The 18,077-nt window shown below is 43.9% G+C and overlaps 1 protein-coding gene across 6 annotated transcripts in view; it reads right to left on the bottom strand.

Annotated features, from left to right (window-relative positions):
* LOC140485769 (uncharacterized) overlaps positions 1–18,077 on the bottom strand; it is a 179,239-nt gene that overhangs the window by 37,967 nt on the left and 123,195 nt on the right. For all 6 annotated transcript variants that reach the window (XR_011962430.1, XR_011962431.1, XM_072584290.1 and 3 more), the window contains one exon: positions 16,728–16,873. Coding sequence is in view for 4 of the 6 variants with exons in the window: in XM_072584290.1 (XP_072440391.1) it covers positions 16,728–16,873 (146 nt within the window). In the remaining 2 variants the exon portion in view is untranslated. The remainder of the gene's footprint in view (positions 1–16,727; positions 16,874–18,077) is intronic.

Genomic DNA, 18,077 nt, shown 5'->3' with positions numbered 1-18,077 from the left:
GGGTGGGGAGAAAGTAGCATAGAGTACAATGGGTGAGTGGGGAGGGGATGAAGGTGATAGGTCAAGGAGGAGAGGGTGGAGTGGATAGGTGGAAAAGAAGATAGGCAGGTAGGACAAGCCCGGACAAGTAATGGGGACAGTTACTGAGCTGGAAGTTTAGAACTAGGGTGAGGTGGGGGAAGGGGAAATGAGGAAACTGTTGAAGTCCACATTGATGCCCTGGGGTTGAAGTGTTCCAAGGTGGAAGATGAGGCGTTCTTCCTCCAGGCGTCTGGTAGTGAGGGAGCGGCGGTGAAGGAGGCCCAGGACCTCCATGTCCTCGGCAGAGTGGGAGGGGGAGCTGAAATGTTGGGCCACGGGGCGGTGTGGTTGATTGGTGTGGGTGTCCCGGAGACGTTCCCTAAAGCGCTCTGCTAGGAGGCGCCTAGTCTCCCCAATGTAGAGGAGACCGCATCGGGAGCAACGGATACAATAACTGATATTAGTGGATGTGCAAGTAAAACTTTGATGGATGTGGAAGGCTCCTTTAGGGCCTTGGATAGAGGTCCACCTCCTCCCTCACCTCTATCCAAGGCCCTAAAGGAGCCTTCCACATCCATCAAAGTTTTACTTGCACATCCACTAATATCATTTATTGTATCCGTTGCTCCCGATGCGGTCTCCTCTACATTGGGGAGACTGGGCGCCTCCTAGCAGAGCGCTTTAGGGAACGTCTCCGGGACACCAACACCAATCAAGCACACCGCCCCGTGGCCCAACATTTCAACTCCCCCTCCCACTCTGCCGAGGACATGGAGGTCCTGGGCCTCCTTCACTGCCGCTCCCTCACCACCAGACGCCTGGAGGAAGAACGCCTCATCTTCCGCCTCGGAACACTTCAACCCCAGGGCATCAATGTGGACTTCAACAGTTTCCTCATTTCCCCTTCCCCCACCTCACCCTAGTTCTAAACTTCCAGCTCAGTAACTGTTCCCATGACATGTCCGGACTTGTCCTACCTGCCTATCTTCTTTTCCACCTATCCACTCCACCCTCTCCTCCCTGACCTATCACCTTCATCCCCTCCCCCACTCACCCATTGTACTCTATGCTACTTTCTCCCCACCCCCACCCTCCTCTAGCTTATCTCTCCATGCTTCAGGCTCACTGCCTTTATTCCTGATGAAGGCTTTTGCCCGAAACGTCGATTTCGAAGCTACTTGGATGCTGCCTGAACTGCTGTGCTCTTCCAGCACCACTAATCCAGAATCTGGTTTCCAGCATCTGCAGTCATTGTTTTTCCCTCGTTGAACTTAACCGAGGAGCTGTTCCATTTCCTGTAATATCCCATAACATACCCCTTTGCCAAAAGGTAAATTCAAACACATGTTCTTGCAGGCAGGATAGATTTCTGAGAGAAAAGTCAGTCAATTATCAATGATGAAGCATGGAATCTCTTGTCACTGCACCAGCATCTGTTGTTACAGCTAAATCCAGCAGCTTCCCACTGTTCCAACTAAACCAAACTAGGAAAAACAAGAACTGGGAGAACTGGACACTTCCATGCCATTGTTAAAGTAGATCTTTCCAGACATTTTGGCATATCTACCTGTACAACCTTTCTTGAAAAACCCATGGACAAAATAATCTTGTTAAGTGGCATCATCGTTACATGTGGAATAGAAAGTTTTTGGATTTGTAAAATATACTGTGGGCATCACGTCCTCTCACAAGACATCTCCACTTTGTCAAGCAAATTTGGGGAAGGTGCAGCATACCACATTGATATAGAACACTCCAAAAGTGGGGAATCCTGCAGTGTGTTGTCTGACTGGTCCAGACATCTGAATTTCATTTTCAGGAAGTGTTTGGACTGTGCAATAATGGCTTTGGTGGAAACTTGTGTATTGCACCTCTCCTTGGTGTTAATCTGAGGATACATGACAGGTGTCGACAGCCTGGATTTAAGGGAGATAGTCATTGCCTCTCAGCAGCCAGCCTTGCATGTGAGGGCATAACAAGAAACAGTCACCTTTGAGTATTCCAGAATCTAGACATGACAGCTCCCTGGACATTAGAAATACCCTGCAGTATTTGGCTGGTCTAACTGAAAGGAGGGGAGTATACAGGAGATTTACCATGATGTTGCCGAGGCTGGACAGTTTTGATTATGAAGAGGGGTTAGTCCAGGGTTGTTTTCCTTGGAGCAGAGGAGACTGAGGGGAGAAACGCCTGAGATGTATAAATTCACGATGGGCAATAAACATTTCTCTTTGGTGGAGGGGTCGGTGACTGGGGCATAGATTTAAATTAAGGGGTAGGAGGTTTAGAGGGAATGAGAGGATTATTTTTTACACATAGTGGGTGGTGGGAATCTGGAACATACTGCCTGGTGGCGGCAGAAACCCTGATAGCATTTTAAAAATATTGTAGTGTTAAGGCTACAGGTTTAGGGTCAAGGATAAGAATGATTATGTAGTTGGTTTCGACCAGAGCAGACTTCATAGCCAAAGGGCTTTTTTTTGTGGTGTCGACTTCTGACTTTGTGTCATAGATGATCTGCACATTAAAGCAGCGCAAGCCTTTTTTCACAGACGCTGCTGGTTGGTCATAGGGCGTTTTGATAGCAATCTATGTCAATCAATTCCACTTTGCCTCTGTGTGATACTTACTATGGCAGCAAAACTAACTGGCCTGGTTGTCTGACTCCCTGCATCTATGGGGAAGCAAATACATTGGTGCACTTTAGTGAAGGGGGCGACATTCATTTCTTGGATGTTTGAGTAGATGCGTGTGAAATTCCACAGAGATCTCAATGGGTCAATAACCCACAAAATGATTTGGAGATGCCAGCGTTGGACTGGGGTGTACAATATAAAATGGTAAGTGAACAGTCAGCGTGAGGGAGACTTTGTTGGCTAGTAAGTTTACAAATGACCAAAATTGGAACTGTAGTGGACTGGAAAAACAGTTACCTCAGAATACAACAGGATCTTTATCGGATGGGCCATTGGGCTGAGGAGTGGCAGGTGGAGTTTAATTTAGAATAAATGTGACGGGCTGCATTTTGGAAAGGCAAATTAGGGCAGGACTTATATGCTCAATGGTAAGGTCCTGGGGAGTGTTGCTGAACAGAGACCTTGGAATGCAGGTTCAGAGTCCCTTGAAAATGGGCTCACAGGCAGATTTAAAAGGGACGCAAGAGACAACATTTTCATACAGAGGGCAGTGCTTGAATGGAATGAGCTACCAGAGGAAGTGGGGGGAAGCTGGAAAAAATATAATATTTAAAAGGCACTTGGATGGGTATATGAATAGAAAGGGTTGAAAGGGATGTGGACCAAATGCTGGCAAATGGGACTAGGTTAATTTAGGATATTGAATTGAATTTGCTTTATTGTTACATCTAAAATGGCTCAGGATCTCTCGTCAGCATGGACAAATCGGACCAAAGGGACTCTTTCCATGGTGTACATCTCTATGACTCTAAGCATTTTAGATTTACTGCAAACAAAGGTCTTCAGAGCATGAGAGGAAATGAAATATTGATCAAGAAGTCTTTGTATATTGAGATCAGTGCAGCATCATGAGTACAGGGAAAGCAGCTTATTGGTGAGTAGAAATGGTCAGTATTTGTAATCGTTAAATGAGATGAAATGATAATGTGGAGGGGATGATAAGTAAATTTGTGGATGACAATAAGATTGGCCAGATGGTTGACAGTGTTAGGTTTCAGGAAGTTTCAAATGGATTGGGCATATAAGTGGCAGATGGAATTTAACCCTGATAAATGTGAGCTGATGCACTTTGGAAAGAGAAAAGAGAATATTCAATAAATGGCAAAACAGTAGGAAATTCAAAGGAATAGAGGAAACTTGGAGGGCTTGTTCACAGATACCTGAAGGTGGTAAGACCCGTTAATATGATAGCTAATAAGACATATGGGAAACTTTCCTTTATCAGTCATGGCATAGATTATAAGAGTAGGGAGATCATGTTGGAGCTGTATAGAATCTTGGCTAGGCCATAGTTGAAACAACTTTTAAAAGATACCTTTGCTGTCTGGTCACTACACTACAGGAAGAATCTGGTTGCACTGGAGGAGGTGCAAAAGAGATCACCAAGATGTTGCCTGGGATGGTGCATTTCAACAATAAAAAGAGGTTGGATAAGCTTGGGTTGTTTCTTTGGAGCAATGGGGAACCTGGTAGAGGTGTATGATTATGACGGGCATGACAGGTTGATAAAAAGCAGGTGTTTCCCTTAGTCAAAGAATAAATAACAAGGGAACATAATTTTAAAATGAGAAGCCAGAGGTTTAGAGGGGATTTGAGGCAAAAACCTTTTCACCAAGAAGGGGATTTGGAATGTACCTACTGGGAGGATAATTGAGGCAAGAAACCTCACAACTTTTAAAAAGTACTTGGATGGAAATATGAAGTATTTTAGCCTTCAAAGCTATGGACTTAGTGGAGGAAAGTGGCACTGGTGTAGGTAGCAATGTATTTTTGTCAGTATAGACCCGATGGACTGAAGGGCTTCCTCTAAACATTATAATCCCATAATTCTCAAGTGAAAATTGGTTGTTTAGTTTGTGTAGGCATTTTACTCTCTTTTTCTGAAAAATGGTTTGTTAAGTTTTTGTAGTAAGCTCTTTCTTATTCCAAGTTTAACAAATAATTTTTAGAATTACAGGATGGGCCAAGAAGAGTGTATATCTTGCGGTATGGGTGAAGTCATGAACATATCAGTCTTGGAGCCAGTCAAACACAAATGCAGGATGTGTCAACCAGCTTCACAAGCTTGAACTCTCAGGTTTGGAGTAAGCAACAGCTGCAATCTCTGTTCTGCAGCTATGAAGCAAAGAACAATGAGGGGAGCATGTATGTGAAGGAGATCCTAAATTTCGAAGCAGAGGGAATGGGTGATGACCAGGCAGTCTAAGATAACCAGGCAGGTGCAGGAGTGCCCGATTGCATCTTTCTTGTTATTCAGTATTCCACTTTAAAAACGTGTGAAGGTATGGTCCTTCAAGGTACTGCAGCTGGAAATGTGTTCATGGTACCATGGACATCTCAGTAGTTACGATAGGAATATGAAGAATGGAAAGGCAATAGCGATTGAAAATTCCACAGTTAGCGGATTTGACAGATGTTTCTGCAGCATTAAACATGACTCCAAAGTGGTGTGTTGGCTCTCTGGTGTCAGGGTTAAGGATGTCACAGAGTAGCTGCAAGGTATTGTTCAAGGGAAGGGAGTCAGCCAGAAGTCATGGTTTACATTGGCAAGAGGGGTGAGGTCCAGAGAGCAGATTTCAGGGATTTGGGCAAGCAATTAGAAAGCATGATCGTAAGTGCAGTAATCTCAAGATTACTCTCAATGCCATGAGTCTGTTAATATTAGAACAGGATGATTGACCAATTGAAACTTGTCTAAGGAGGCACTGCCACCAGTTCTGGAGCCTGCATAAGCTGGACGGTTTAAATCTTAGCAGGACTGGAGACTGCTATCCTCACCAAGTTGTGTAAGTGCTGTTGGGCTTTGGTTGGTCAGGAACCTGAGGTGTAATCCAAATTGTAAGGAAATAAAGTTGATAACACAAAGTCAAGTAGCTGCTCGGGAAATTAGAAGATAGATCAAACAAAGTCAAGAATCGAGTATGCCACAAGTATGGAATGATGTTAAAAATACAAAGGGCATTCTATTCACAAAATAAATGATTGAAAGGCACAAACTGAGGTTTACAGTTATGATAAAATTGCCACTCTAAAAACATGGCTGCTAGGACTGGGGACTGAATATTCAAGGGTATTCAATGTTCAGGAAGAACAGACAAGAAGTCAAAGGAGGTAGAGTTGTAATAATATGAGATGTGGTCAATACATTAGTAAGGAAGGATCTCATATTTGAAGAGCAATGTGTGAAATTTGGTTTGGTGGATGTTAGAAACAGCAACACCAGCAGACATTGGTTGGGATATTTATAGGCCACCAAATAGTAGTGGTAACAGTGGGTAAGGTATTAAGAGGTAGATGAAAGAAACTTGTAGCCTGATTAATACAGTAAACATGATTGACTGAAGTCTGCACATAGAATGGGCATCCTAATAAACACTAAAACTCTAGAAGTTAAGTTTCTGGTGTGTCTTAAGGATGCTTTTCTAGAGCAGCATATGAATGAGCCAACTAGAGGACAGACTATTTTAAATATTGTTTAATCTAATGAAAAAAAAGCTAATTAATAATATTGTTGTAAAAGAACATTTCAAACCATAGAAGTAAGAGCAGAAGTACACCATTCAGTCCATCAAGTTTGAACCAATGATCAACTCCACTTTCCTGACTTTTCCCCATCACTCATGATTCCCTTGTTGATTAAAAATCTGTCTCATCCTTTAACACATTTAATTGCACAGTCTCAACAACAACTATGGTAAAGAATTCCAGAAATTCATAACATTCTGAGAGAAGAAATTCTGCCTTACCTCTGTCTTAAATGTGTGAACCTAATTCTGAGACTATGCCATCTAGTCTTTGACTCTCCCACAAGGAGAAACCACCTTTTCACATCTACCCTGTCAAGTCCATTAAGAAATTTATGTTTCAATAAAGACTTCTCTCATTCCAATGAGTACAAGCCCATTCTACTCAATCTCTCCTCAAAAGACAGTCTCTCATATCTGCTAACAGCCTTGTAAACCTTTTTTGGACCACCTCCAATTCAATCAATCAATCTACCCTAAGGGGCCTGAAACCATTCATAGTACTCCACCACACATCTGACTTGTGCCTTGTACAGGTTTAGCAAAACTTTCCTCCTTTTATATTCCATTCCATTCCATGTTATGAAGTTGAAGGTGTGTACTGTACCTTGAAGAGAGAGTGAATGCTGTTTTCCACTGAGAGCTTACAGGCACCTGACATATGACTAGCTAGCAATCTCAAAGTGTACTGGAAAATTGAAAATATGCAACATTTGGCTATGAAATAGATACCTGAGTTGGTTGCTGTTTTGACAACCTCGGACTAGGGATGGTGGCCTCCACTGTTGATAATGGAGGAAGTGATACCCACATTGGCACCAAGTTGTCCAGGAGGAATTCCAGGTCTCTGTCTGCAAAGCAGCGTATTTATTTTTCCAACTGTCATGCCTGGGGCAAATATCAGGAACAATGTAGGGCAGCTCCAGTCTAACTGTGCAAAATGGGACTTTAAAGATAGTGCAGGAGCAAGGGATGCCAGTCTTCTAGTGATTCCATGATTTTGCGATTCAATAGATATTCAGCAAGTTGTTCTGAAGATTTGGTGAGAAGGGGACAGAATCGGACATGAGGAACACCAAAGGGGGTGGGGCATGTAATTAATGAGGAGTCTGTGATAAAATTCAGCAAGAAATCCCTCAAAATGTTTGAAGCAAAACACCAAAAACACCAAAACAACCCTCTGTGGTTGTTTTCAGTGAGGAAGACACGAAGAGGAGCAATAATTGGGTAATTCTCACATCTGCAATCTATGAATAATGGGGTACCACACGGATTAGAACTTAAACCCAATCTTTCATGATACAAATCAGTGATTTGATATGTATTTGGAGACCAAATGTAACATTTCAAAATCTGCAGATAATTACAAAAGTAAGCAGCAATCTTTGGAAGATGTGAAGTGGTTTCAGGAGGATTTGGACAGATTTGGAATACAGAAAAGTACAGTTTAGGAACAGGCCCTTTGGCACATCATGTCTGGGCCAACCATGATGCCATTCTAAACTAATCCCATCTATCTGCACATGGTATTTCTGCCAGTTCATGCACCTGCGTAAATGCCTCTTAAATGTTAGCTTTGTATCTGCTTCTAGCATCTCCTCTGGGGGAGCATTCCAAGACACTTTCCATTGTCTGTGAAAAAATCTTGCCTTGTACATCTCCTTTAAACCATCCCTCCTCTCACATTAAATCTTTGCCGGCACGGTGGTAGAGTGGTTAGCACTGTTGCCTCACAGCGCCAGAGACCCGGATTCAATTCCCGCCTCAGACGACTGACTGTATGGAGTTTGCACATTCTCCCAGTGTCTGCGTCGGTTTCGTCCGGGTGCTCCGGTTTCCTCCCACAGTCCAAAAATGTGCAGGTTAGGTGAATTGGCCATGCTAAATTGCCCGTAGTGTTAGGTGAAAGGGTAAATGTAGGGGTATGGGTGGGTTACGCTTCGGCGGGTCGGTGTGGACTTGTTGGGCCGAAGTGCCTGTTTCCACACTGTAAATAATCTAAACTAGTGTGTGACATTTTCACCCTGGGAAAACAACTCCAACTATTCATGCCTCTCATAATTTTATATACCTCTGTCAAATTGCCCCTCAGGTTCTGAAACCCCAGCAATAACTATCCAGATTGTCCAAACTTTCCCCATAACTAGGACACTCCAATTTAAGAAACATTCACTTACTCTACCACTGATGGAAAGTTCACCAGTGTATAAGTTCCAGGATTATCCCAGTTGCCTTTCTTAAACAAAGGAACAACGTTGGCTATTCACCAGTCTTCTAGGACTTCATCTGTGGCTAAATAGGATACAAATCTCTGTCATGGCCCCCACTGTATCTCCCCCCCCGCCCCCACCTTGCCTCCCTCAGTATTGTGGAATAGATCACATCAGGCCCAGGAGAGTTATCCAGTTTTATTTTTCAAGACACCCACTATCTCCTTCTTAATATCAGCATACCTTAGAGTATCAACATACCCCCCGTAATCTAAACTTTTTGATTAATACTGATATGAAGTACTCATTAAGAACCTCATCCACTTTCTCAGGCTCCACACATAAATTCCCTCCTTTGTCCTTCTGTGGACCTATCCTTTTCGTAGCTACCCTCTTGCTCCTAAAATGCCTTAGCGTTCTCCTTAACCTTACTTGCTAAGGATATTTCATGGCCCTTTTTAGTCTTCCGAATTCCTTATTTAAGGTCTTTCCTGTTTCCTTTATATTCCTCAAGGACGTTGTCTGATTTCAGTCTTCTAACCCTTACATATGCTTCCTTTTTCTTTTTGACTCAACTTTCAATATCTTTTGTCATCCAGGGTTCCTGAATCTTGCCAAACTTATCTTTCATCCTCAAAGGGACATGCTGATCCTGAACTCGGATCAACTGGCCTTCAAAAGACTCCCACACTTTAGATGTGGATTTAAACTTAAACAGCTGCTCACTATTTAATTTCTCCTGTTCCTTTCTCGTACTATTGTACTAAGCCTTCCCCCAATTCTATAACTGTCTTAAACTTTATGGAATTACAAACATCGTTCCTAAAATGCTCCCCCACTGAAACTTTGATCATCTTGGCCAGGCTTATTCCCCAGTACAATGCCAATATGGTCCCTTCCCAAGTTAGACTATCTACATATTCTTTCAAGAAACACTTCTGGATGTACCTGCTCCATCAAAGACCCTGACACCAAGAGAGTCCCAGTCAATGTTGGGCAGGTTAAAATCAACTACTGCAACAATCCTGTTGTTTTTACATCTTTCCATGTTCTGCCTACATCTCTGTTCCTCCAGATCCCACTGGCTATTAGGAGGTCTATAGTATAATCCATCATTGTAAATTGATAAGAACATTGGAAATGAAATATAACGTGGAAAAATATGATGTTATCCACTTTGGTAAGAGGAACAGAATGCAGAACATTTCTCACTGGGGCTGTGATAACTCCGACTCTGAGTATAGCTAAAATAGGAATTGTTAGATTTCTGAATCCCAGTGGTGTAAAGACTTGTGGGAATCATGAGGGTAAAAGGTGTTGAAGTATTCATAAGTTATTATTGTATTAAGTGGTAAAGCAGGTGCGACAGGCTGATATGTTCCTCTTTTCCTTTCACATGAAATCATGAAACTGCAGCAAAGCCCATTGGACTCACTGATTGTATCTCTGGATCAATGTAAAATTTCAGAAAAATCAGGTCTTCTGAAGAGGATGCACTGGCTAGAACAATTCACAGAGGTTCCCAGTAAGACTTGGATGAAAGCACCAGCAAAGTAGTTTAGGCCTGCTACCAGCTTCGATACCACCAGCATGGGATTGCATCCTAATCCTTGCCAAAGGCAGCTTTCATTGAGTAGCTGGATCTGAGAATAATCACTTTCTGGAATATAGTGGAGTAGTAGTAGTAGAGTAGATTTTATTTGTCATTTCTACCATATACAACTGATACAGTAAAAAACGAGACAGCGTTCCTCCAGGACCATGGTGCTACATGGACAGCACAAACTACACCTTCATACACAGGGCTACATAAAGAGCATAAGAAGTGCAAAGCACACAAATTACAGTGCAATCAAATAGTGATAATTAATAGACATTGTTCTAGCAGTAATTTGAAGTCATGTAAAGAATTTCAGATGGGAAAGAGTCCGATCATACAGTGTTAACGAGCCTAACAGCTTGGGGGAAGTAACTGTTGCACAGTCTCGTCGTAAGAAACTGAATGCTCCAGTATCTTCTGCCAGATGGCAGGTGGGAGAAGAGTTTGAGTGAGGGGTGTGCGCGGTCTTCCACAATGCTCTTAGTCTTTCAGATGCGAGCCCTGGAACATTGAGTGGGCACTGAGCCCTGGAACAGCATGTGGGCTGCGGGCCCTGGAACAGCATGTGGGCTGCGGGCCCTGGAACAGCATGTGGGCTGCAGGCCCTGGAATGCTGAGTGGGCTGCGGGCCCTGGAACAGCATGTGGGCTGCGGGCCCTGGAACAGCATGTGGGCTGCGGGCCCTGGAACAGCATGTGGGCTGCGGGCCCTGGAACAGCATGTGGGCTGCGGGCCCTGGAACAGCATGTGGGCTGCGGGCCCTGGAACAGCATGTGGGCTGCAGGCCCTGGAATGCTGAGTGGGCTGCGAGCCCTGGAACAGCATGTGGGCTGCAGGCCCTGGAACAGCATGTGGGCTGCAGGCCCTGGAACAGCATGTGGGCTGCAGGCCCTGGAACAGCATGTGGGCTGCGGGCCCTGGAACAGCATGTGGGCTGCGGGCCCTGGAACAGCATGTGGGCTGCGGGCCCTGGAACAGCATGTGGGCTGCAGGCCCTGGAATGCTGAGTGGGCTGCGAGCCCTGGAACAGCATGTGGGCTGCAGGCCCTGGAACAGCATGTGGGCTGCAGGCCCTGGAATGCCGAGTGGGCTGCGAGCCCTGGAATAGTATGTGGACTCCAGACCCCGGAACGCTGAGTGGGCTGTGAGCCCTGGAATGCTGAGTTCCGGTTTCCTCCCACAGTCCAAAGATGTGCAGCTTAGATGAATTGGCCATGCTAAACTGTTCATACTGTACAGGGATGTGTAGGCTAGGTGCATTAGTCAAGGGTAAATGTAGAGTTAAAATGTAGGGGGATGGATCTTGGTGGGATACTCTTCGGAGATTTGGTGTGGACTTGTTGGGCCGAAGGACCTGTTTCCACACTGTAGGGAATCTATGATGCTTTGAGGTCAGGCAGCGAGCCATGGAACAGAGCATGGCCTGCAAATTCCAAAACAGCAGTTCGGCTGCGAGCCCTGAAACGTTGTGTGGGCTGCCTGTCCCAGACTGGCTCATGGACTGTGAGTGGGCGTGGGCTGCAAGCCCTGGAATAGTGTATGGGCTGCAAACCCTCAAATAGGGTTATAGGCCCAGAATGGCATGTGGGATGCCAGCCTCAGGGCTGTACATGGGCCCCGGAATGGCATGCAGCCTGCCAGCTCTGGAATGGTGCATGAGCAGTGAGCCCCTGCCTGGAACAGAGTGGGGGCTGCGAGTCCCAGAGCAGCATGTCAGCTGTGAGCTGTCGAACATCATGTGGGTTCCAAGCTCCTAGAGCACAGTGTGGGTAGTGAGCCCCAGAACGGTGCGAGTGCTGCAAGCCCCGGGAATGATGCGAGGAATGCGAGCCCCAGAATAGCGTGTGGGTTGCGAGCCCACAAATGGCGTATCAGCTTCAAGCCCAGGACTAGGAAATGGCTGCAAGCCCCCGAACAGAGCATGGAAAGTGAACCCCGGAATGGTGTATGGGCTGCGAGCCCCCAGTGCGGTGCATGGGCTGCAAGCCCCAGAAACATTGTACGGTCTGTGAGCCCCCAGTGCGAGGCATGGGCTGTGAGCCCTGGGAACATTGTATGGGCTGTGAGCCTCAGCAACATTGTGTGGGCTGTGAGCCCCCAGTGCGGGGCATGGGCTGTGAGCCCCCAGAAAATTGTATGGGCTGTGAGCCCCCAATATGGGCCCATGGGCTGCGAGCCCCAGAACTGGATAGGGCTGCAAGTCTCAGAGCAGCACACAGGCTGCGATTCCCGAGAACAGAGTGCAAGTAGTATTCATGTTGGAAAAAGACAACGTTGTCAAGGAGAATACTGAGATACAAGCTACTAGATTAGATGGGATTGAGATTCACAGGGACGAGGTCTTAGCAATTCTGGAAAATGTCAAAATAGATAAAGTCTCCTGAGCCGGATAGGATTTATCCTTTGATTCTCTGGGAAGCCAGGGAGGAGATTGCAGACCTTTGGCTGAGGTCCTTATATTGTCATTGTCTACAGTAATAGTGCAGAAAACTGGAGGATAGCACATGTTGTCCCTTTGTTCAAAAAGGGGAGTAGAGACAACCCTGGTAATTATAGACCAGTGAGCCTTACATTAGTTGTGGATAAACTGTTGGAAAAAATTATAAGAGATAGGATAGTCAGCACGGTTTTGTGAAGCATAGGTCGTGCTGCACAAACCGTATTGAATTCTTTGAGAAGGTGACCAAACAGGTGGATGAGGGTAAAGTGGCTGATGTGGTGTATATGGATTTCAGTAAGGCGCTTGATAAGGTACCCCACAGTAGGCGATTGCACAAAATGTGGAGGTATGGGATTGAGGGTGATTTAGCAGTTTGGATCAGAAATTGGCTAGCTGAAATAAATCAGAGGGTGGTGGTTGATTGGAAATGTTCATCCTAGAGTTCAGTTACTAGTGGTGTACCATGATGATCTGTTTTGGGGCCACTGCTGTTTGTCATTTTTATATATGACCTGGATGAGGGCACAAAAGGATGGGTTAGTAAATTTGCAGATGACACTAAGGTTGGTGGAGTTATGGACAGTGCTGAAGGATGTTGCAGGTTACAGAGGGACATAGAAAAGCTGCAGAGCCGGGCTGAGAGGTGGCAAATGGAGTTTAATGCAGAAAAGTTTGAGGTGATTCACTTTGGAAGGAGCAACAGGAATAAAGATACTGGGCTAATGCTAAGATTCTTGGTACTGTAGATGAGCAGAGAGATCTCGGTGTCCAGGTACACAAATCCCTGAAAGTTGTCACCAGGTTGGTAGGGTTGTTAAGAAGATAAATGGTGTGTTAGCATTTATTGGTAGATGGATTGAGTTTCGGAACCATAAGGCCATGCTGCAAGGGGTACAAAACTCTGGTATGGCCGCATTTGGAGTATTGCGTACAGTTCTGGTCTCTGCATTATAGGAAGGATGAGGAAACTTTGGAAAGGGTGCAGAGGAGATTTACTAGGACGTTGTCCCGTTTGGAGAGAAGAACTTATGAGGAACGGCTGAGGGACTTGAGACTGTTTTTGTTAGAGAGAAGAAGGTTGAGAGGTGACTTAATTGAGACATATAAGAGAATCACAGAGTTAGATAGCGTGGACAGTGAAAGCCTTCTTCCTCGGATGGTGATGGCTAGCACAAGGAGACACAGCTTTAAACTGAGGGGTGATAGATATCAGACAGATGTCAGAGGTAGGTTCTTTACTCAGTGAGTAGTAGAGGTGTGGAATGCCCTGCCTGCAATAGTAGTAGACTCGCCAACTTTATACGCATATAAATGGTCATTGGATAGACAGATGGATGAAAATAGAATAGTGTAGGTTAGATGGGCTTCAGGTTGGTTTCACAGGTCGGCGCAACATCCAGGGCCGAAGGGCCTGCACTGCACGGTAATGTTCTATGCTCAGTGAGCCCCAGAAAGGCGTGTAAGCTATGAATTTCGGAACAGAATGCAGGCAGCAAGTCCCAGAATGGTGTATCGGCTGACAGTCCTGGAGCAGTATGTGGGCAACAAGCTCTAGAACAGCGTGACAGGAGGCAGTCCCAGGCGGAGACTGTCCTGGAGGGAGGCTGTCCTGGAACATACCTTGGCACAGAGTGAATTGGAGGCTTGGAGCAGAGCAAAGATGGCTGTTGGACTGTGGTCTGGTGCAGGCGGTCAGACCACATGCGGAGGCATTCTGCTGAGCTGCTACAATGTAATGTTGAATTTTTTTACTTTACTGTAATGTCAATCCTTTAACAATGTCTTCTTTCAAACTTATTTTTTAAATTATTTTTTATTTCTCTGCTGCATCCAAGATTTGTACTTTGGTACTTGTACCTAAGGTGGCACAATAAAAGGCAGCATTTGTAAAAGCTTTTCACTGTACTTCTGCAATGTGACAATAAGGGATATTCTGTATTCTATTCACTAATTTCATTACTTTCATGTCAAAAAGGATAACAGGATTGTTCTGTGCCATCATTATATAGATCGGGGTGATCTGCAAACACATGGCAGTGATCCATCTAGTCAGCATTGTGCTTGACACTTCTCCTTTATTTCTGATCCTCTAAGCCTATGCTAATCTTTTACTTTCACATGTGTTACTCTGGGCTCTCCACTGTTCCTAAATATCTTTGCAAGCTGAATGCCTATTATACACAATTGTGTATCTGAGCTGGTATTTTCATGAGTATTCATGAAATCCAAGTACAAATGTAAAAAAGCTTCCTGATTCTAGCAATCAGGAAGTTTGACCTATCTCTAAAGTTTTCAGAATTGGATTGCTAAAGTCCATTCCACCAGTGAGATTCATAATTATGGCCTCCCTCAAATGCAGTTCATCTGCCTGGCTCTTGGAAGCAGCACAAGTTTTCATCCATTTCAGGCAAAGACCGTGAAAAGTTTTGATCAAAGAATGATTGGGTAAAGGATGAAAGGAAGAAGTATTTGAATGACAGAAATGTTAGTCTTAAAGGACTGAACTGACATGCAAAGGAACAAGGAAACAAAATATGTGCCAAGAGCAGTTGTGCTATTATTTTAAAGCATAAATAAGGAAGGAAAGAGAAATTTAGGTGTACAAAGAAAGAAATAAAAATGAGTTTACAGTCAAAATGTTGAGTCTGGAACACTCTAAGTGCCTAATCAAAAGATGAACTGCACTGAGTTTCGTTGGAGCATTGCTCTCAGCCAAGGATGTGACCATGAAAGCAAGACAGGGGTGAATTAATGTCACAGATCCCCAGACACTTCAAGTCATGCTTGTGAACTGGACTATGATCAGCACTACCTAATCAGCATTAGGTGTCCCCAATGCAGAGGAGTTCACCCTGTAAGTAGTGATTACAAAATACTAAAAGTAAACAAAAATCACAAATTGCTACTTCACTATGGAATGTTTGGGGCCTTGAACAGTGAGGAAATGAAAAGTAACATGTTACATCTCAGACATGAAAATGATAATTATTCATATCTTCACAAATTTTAAGTTCATTCTTTCATTTTGTATTGGAAAGATAATTATGTAGTTTCAAAACAAAATCTCATGGAAAATAAAAGCCACTGGAAGGAATCTTCCAGGCCCACATGAAGTTTTAGAAGGACAATCAGAGAACTTCACTGGGTGGGCAGCAAGTGTTCTGTTTCAAGATGTTTTAATATTATGTTCTTATATGGGTCAGTCTACTCATCTTGGAGAAAGTGAGGACTGCAGATGCTGGAGATCAGAGTCGAGAGTGTGGTGCTGGAGAAGCACAGCACATCAGGTAGCATCCGAGGAGCAGGGGAATTGACAGTTCGGGCATAAGCCCTTCATGGTCCTGATGAAGGGTCCTTGGATGCTGCCTGATCTGCTGTGCTTTTCCAGCACCACACTCTCGACAGCCTACCCATCTTGAAAATTCAGGAACCTCTGTGTCTTCATTATCATGCCATGGCTATCATCTATAATGTTTTACCTGCTGGAATTACATTTGTAGGAACAATATTGTTCGGCAAATATGGGTAACATATTCATAACCCAAAAATATCTATGGGGTGTGTACTTGGTGGAATACACTTCTTCCTCCAAAATCTGAGTAAAAGGTTCCTCAATAATTTGACTCCTTCATAACTAAGCTTTGCACAAGGGTTTATGAAATAAGGTGTGAAGCTTGACCAGGTCAACAAACTCACGAGAGGTGTCAGTAACATGCAGTCCTGCTTGTTCCTCGATACTTAGTGTTAAGGGATAAAGCCTCACCCAGGTCAACAATGGCCTAGTATTCAGACATCAGCAACATCCAGCAGAACTACTACAAACCAGGAGCAACTCATATAAACATTGTGAGTAGAGTGCCAAGTCATTTGACAATAACGAATCTGGGAGATGGAAGCACAAGATATTTCAGAGTCAGAATTCCCATTTTTGACTCAGCAGAGAAAAATGACACAAATGTTAAGTTCTTCATGTTTGTGCTCTGATGCAAAATCCAAACTCATGATGCAACTCATCAATTGCAGTAATCTTCACAGACAACAGCAAAGAAAATCTCTGTTCAGGGGTATTAATCGTATGGATATTAGGGATAATTAAGAGGCTTTGTAAATACTTAATCATGGGAAATATTCAATGTTCCAGTATAACTTGCAGATAATAGCATGAATTTAACAAGTGTAATCTGCATGCGCCTGAACGTACAGTTTTAGAACAATGCAAGGATGCAATTTGCCTACCATTTAATTAATGCTGCAATATTTTCTGTCTTCTTTTCAGTTACATGTTCCTTTTCTTTTCTCTTTTTCTCTTTCTCAATTTCTTTTTGTTTCTTAAGCTTTTCCATCTGATGCGTATCTTTCTCTTCTTTCCATTTTTCAAAAGCCTATCAGAAAAAGGACATTTAGTTGAATTGTTCGGTAATGTAACTACTAGATTAATACATCTCTGATTAGTCGAAAGTGATGGCTGCAGATGCTGGAGATCAGAGTCAAGATTAGAGTGGTGCTGGAAAAGCACAGCAGGTCAGGCAGCATCCAAGGAGCAGGGGGAATATCGATGTTTAAGGGCTTTTACCCGCTGTGCTTTTCCAGCACCACTCTAATCTTGACTTCTCTGATTAGTCCGCATTGCTAAAAATGGACAAAACAAAGCTTACCATGTTAGATATTTATGATTAGGAAAGTAAAAGTTGGGTTCTAAGGACTAAGAACAACTGTTTCTTATATTAAATACAAAATTTGAATCAGCAAGCAAAATTTTAATGGAACTGATATTTTTGCAGAGGAGGAGGACAAAATCCAGTCAGGAACCAGTTTGTTTATAGAGGAGGAGGGACTGTCATAGATGTTTAACTCAAACAAAACATAAGCATCCTACTCCGGGGTTCCTGACCTGTCATCGAATGCAGAAGTGATTATTATCCTCTCCATCAATGGAACGATCTCTAGATAAACAGACTATTGTAGGGGTCAGAATGGCTGAATTTGAAATTAATGTTATGGTCTTAAGTTTAAGCACAGGTAAATGAGCATTAATAGGTTGTACTAAACGCAACACAGGGCATGAGTGTGGATAAGAGAAAACTTAGCCAGACCAGTTCCATCTTTTTCTAATATCATCATTGCGACGGCTTCTTGCACAGATGCTCAATAGTGATTATTAAAGGTATAATTAATCCTTTACCCTATAAAGGAGTACAGTGAAGCGCTGTATCCCAGCATTGGGAGAAAGAGGGTCTCAAATCAAGCAAGTGTGGTGGAAGTGATCGAAGAATTGAGCAGCACAAATACGTCTTCTTCAAAGTGAATAAAGTGACCCAAGAGGTTCAATGATCTTCCATCTCACTTGGGTGTACACCTCACCACAGCAGTGAGAGGGGAAGCAGAAAGAGTATATTGAGGGCCAGGGGAAATGGAAGGACTGCAGATGTTGGGGATCAGAGTTGAGAAGTGTGGTGTTGGAAAAGCTCAGCAGGTCAGGCAGCATCTGCGGAGTAGGAGAGTTGACATTTCGGGCATAAGCACTTCATCAGGAGTGTCGGGAGGGAAGAGGGGGTTGGGAGGGGCTGAGAGAAAAATAACAGGGTG

Source organism: Chiloscyllium punctatum, chromosome 14, assembly GCF_047496795.1.
Source record: "Chiloscyllium punctatum isolate Juve2018m chromosome 14, sChiPun1.3, whole genome shotgun sequence".
NCBI classification, from domain to species: Eukaryota; Metazoa; Chordata; class Chondrichthyes; order Orectolobiformes; family Hemiscylliidae; genus Chiloscyllium; species Chiloscyllium punctatum.
Note: the sequence above shows the minus strand (reverse complement) of the source record. Positions and strands in the feature narration are given on the sequence as shown.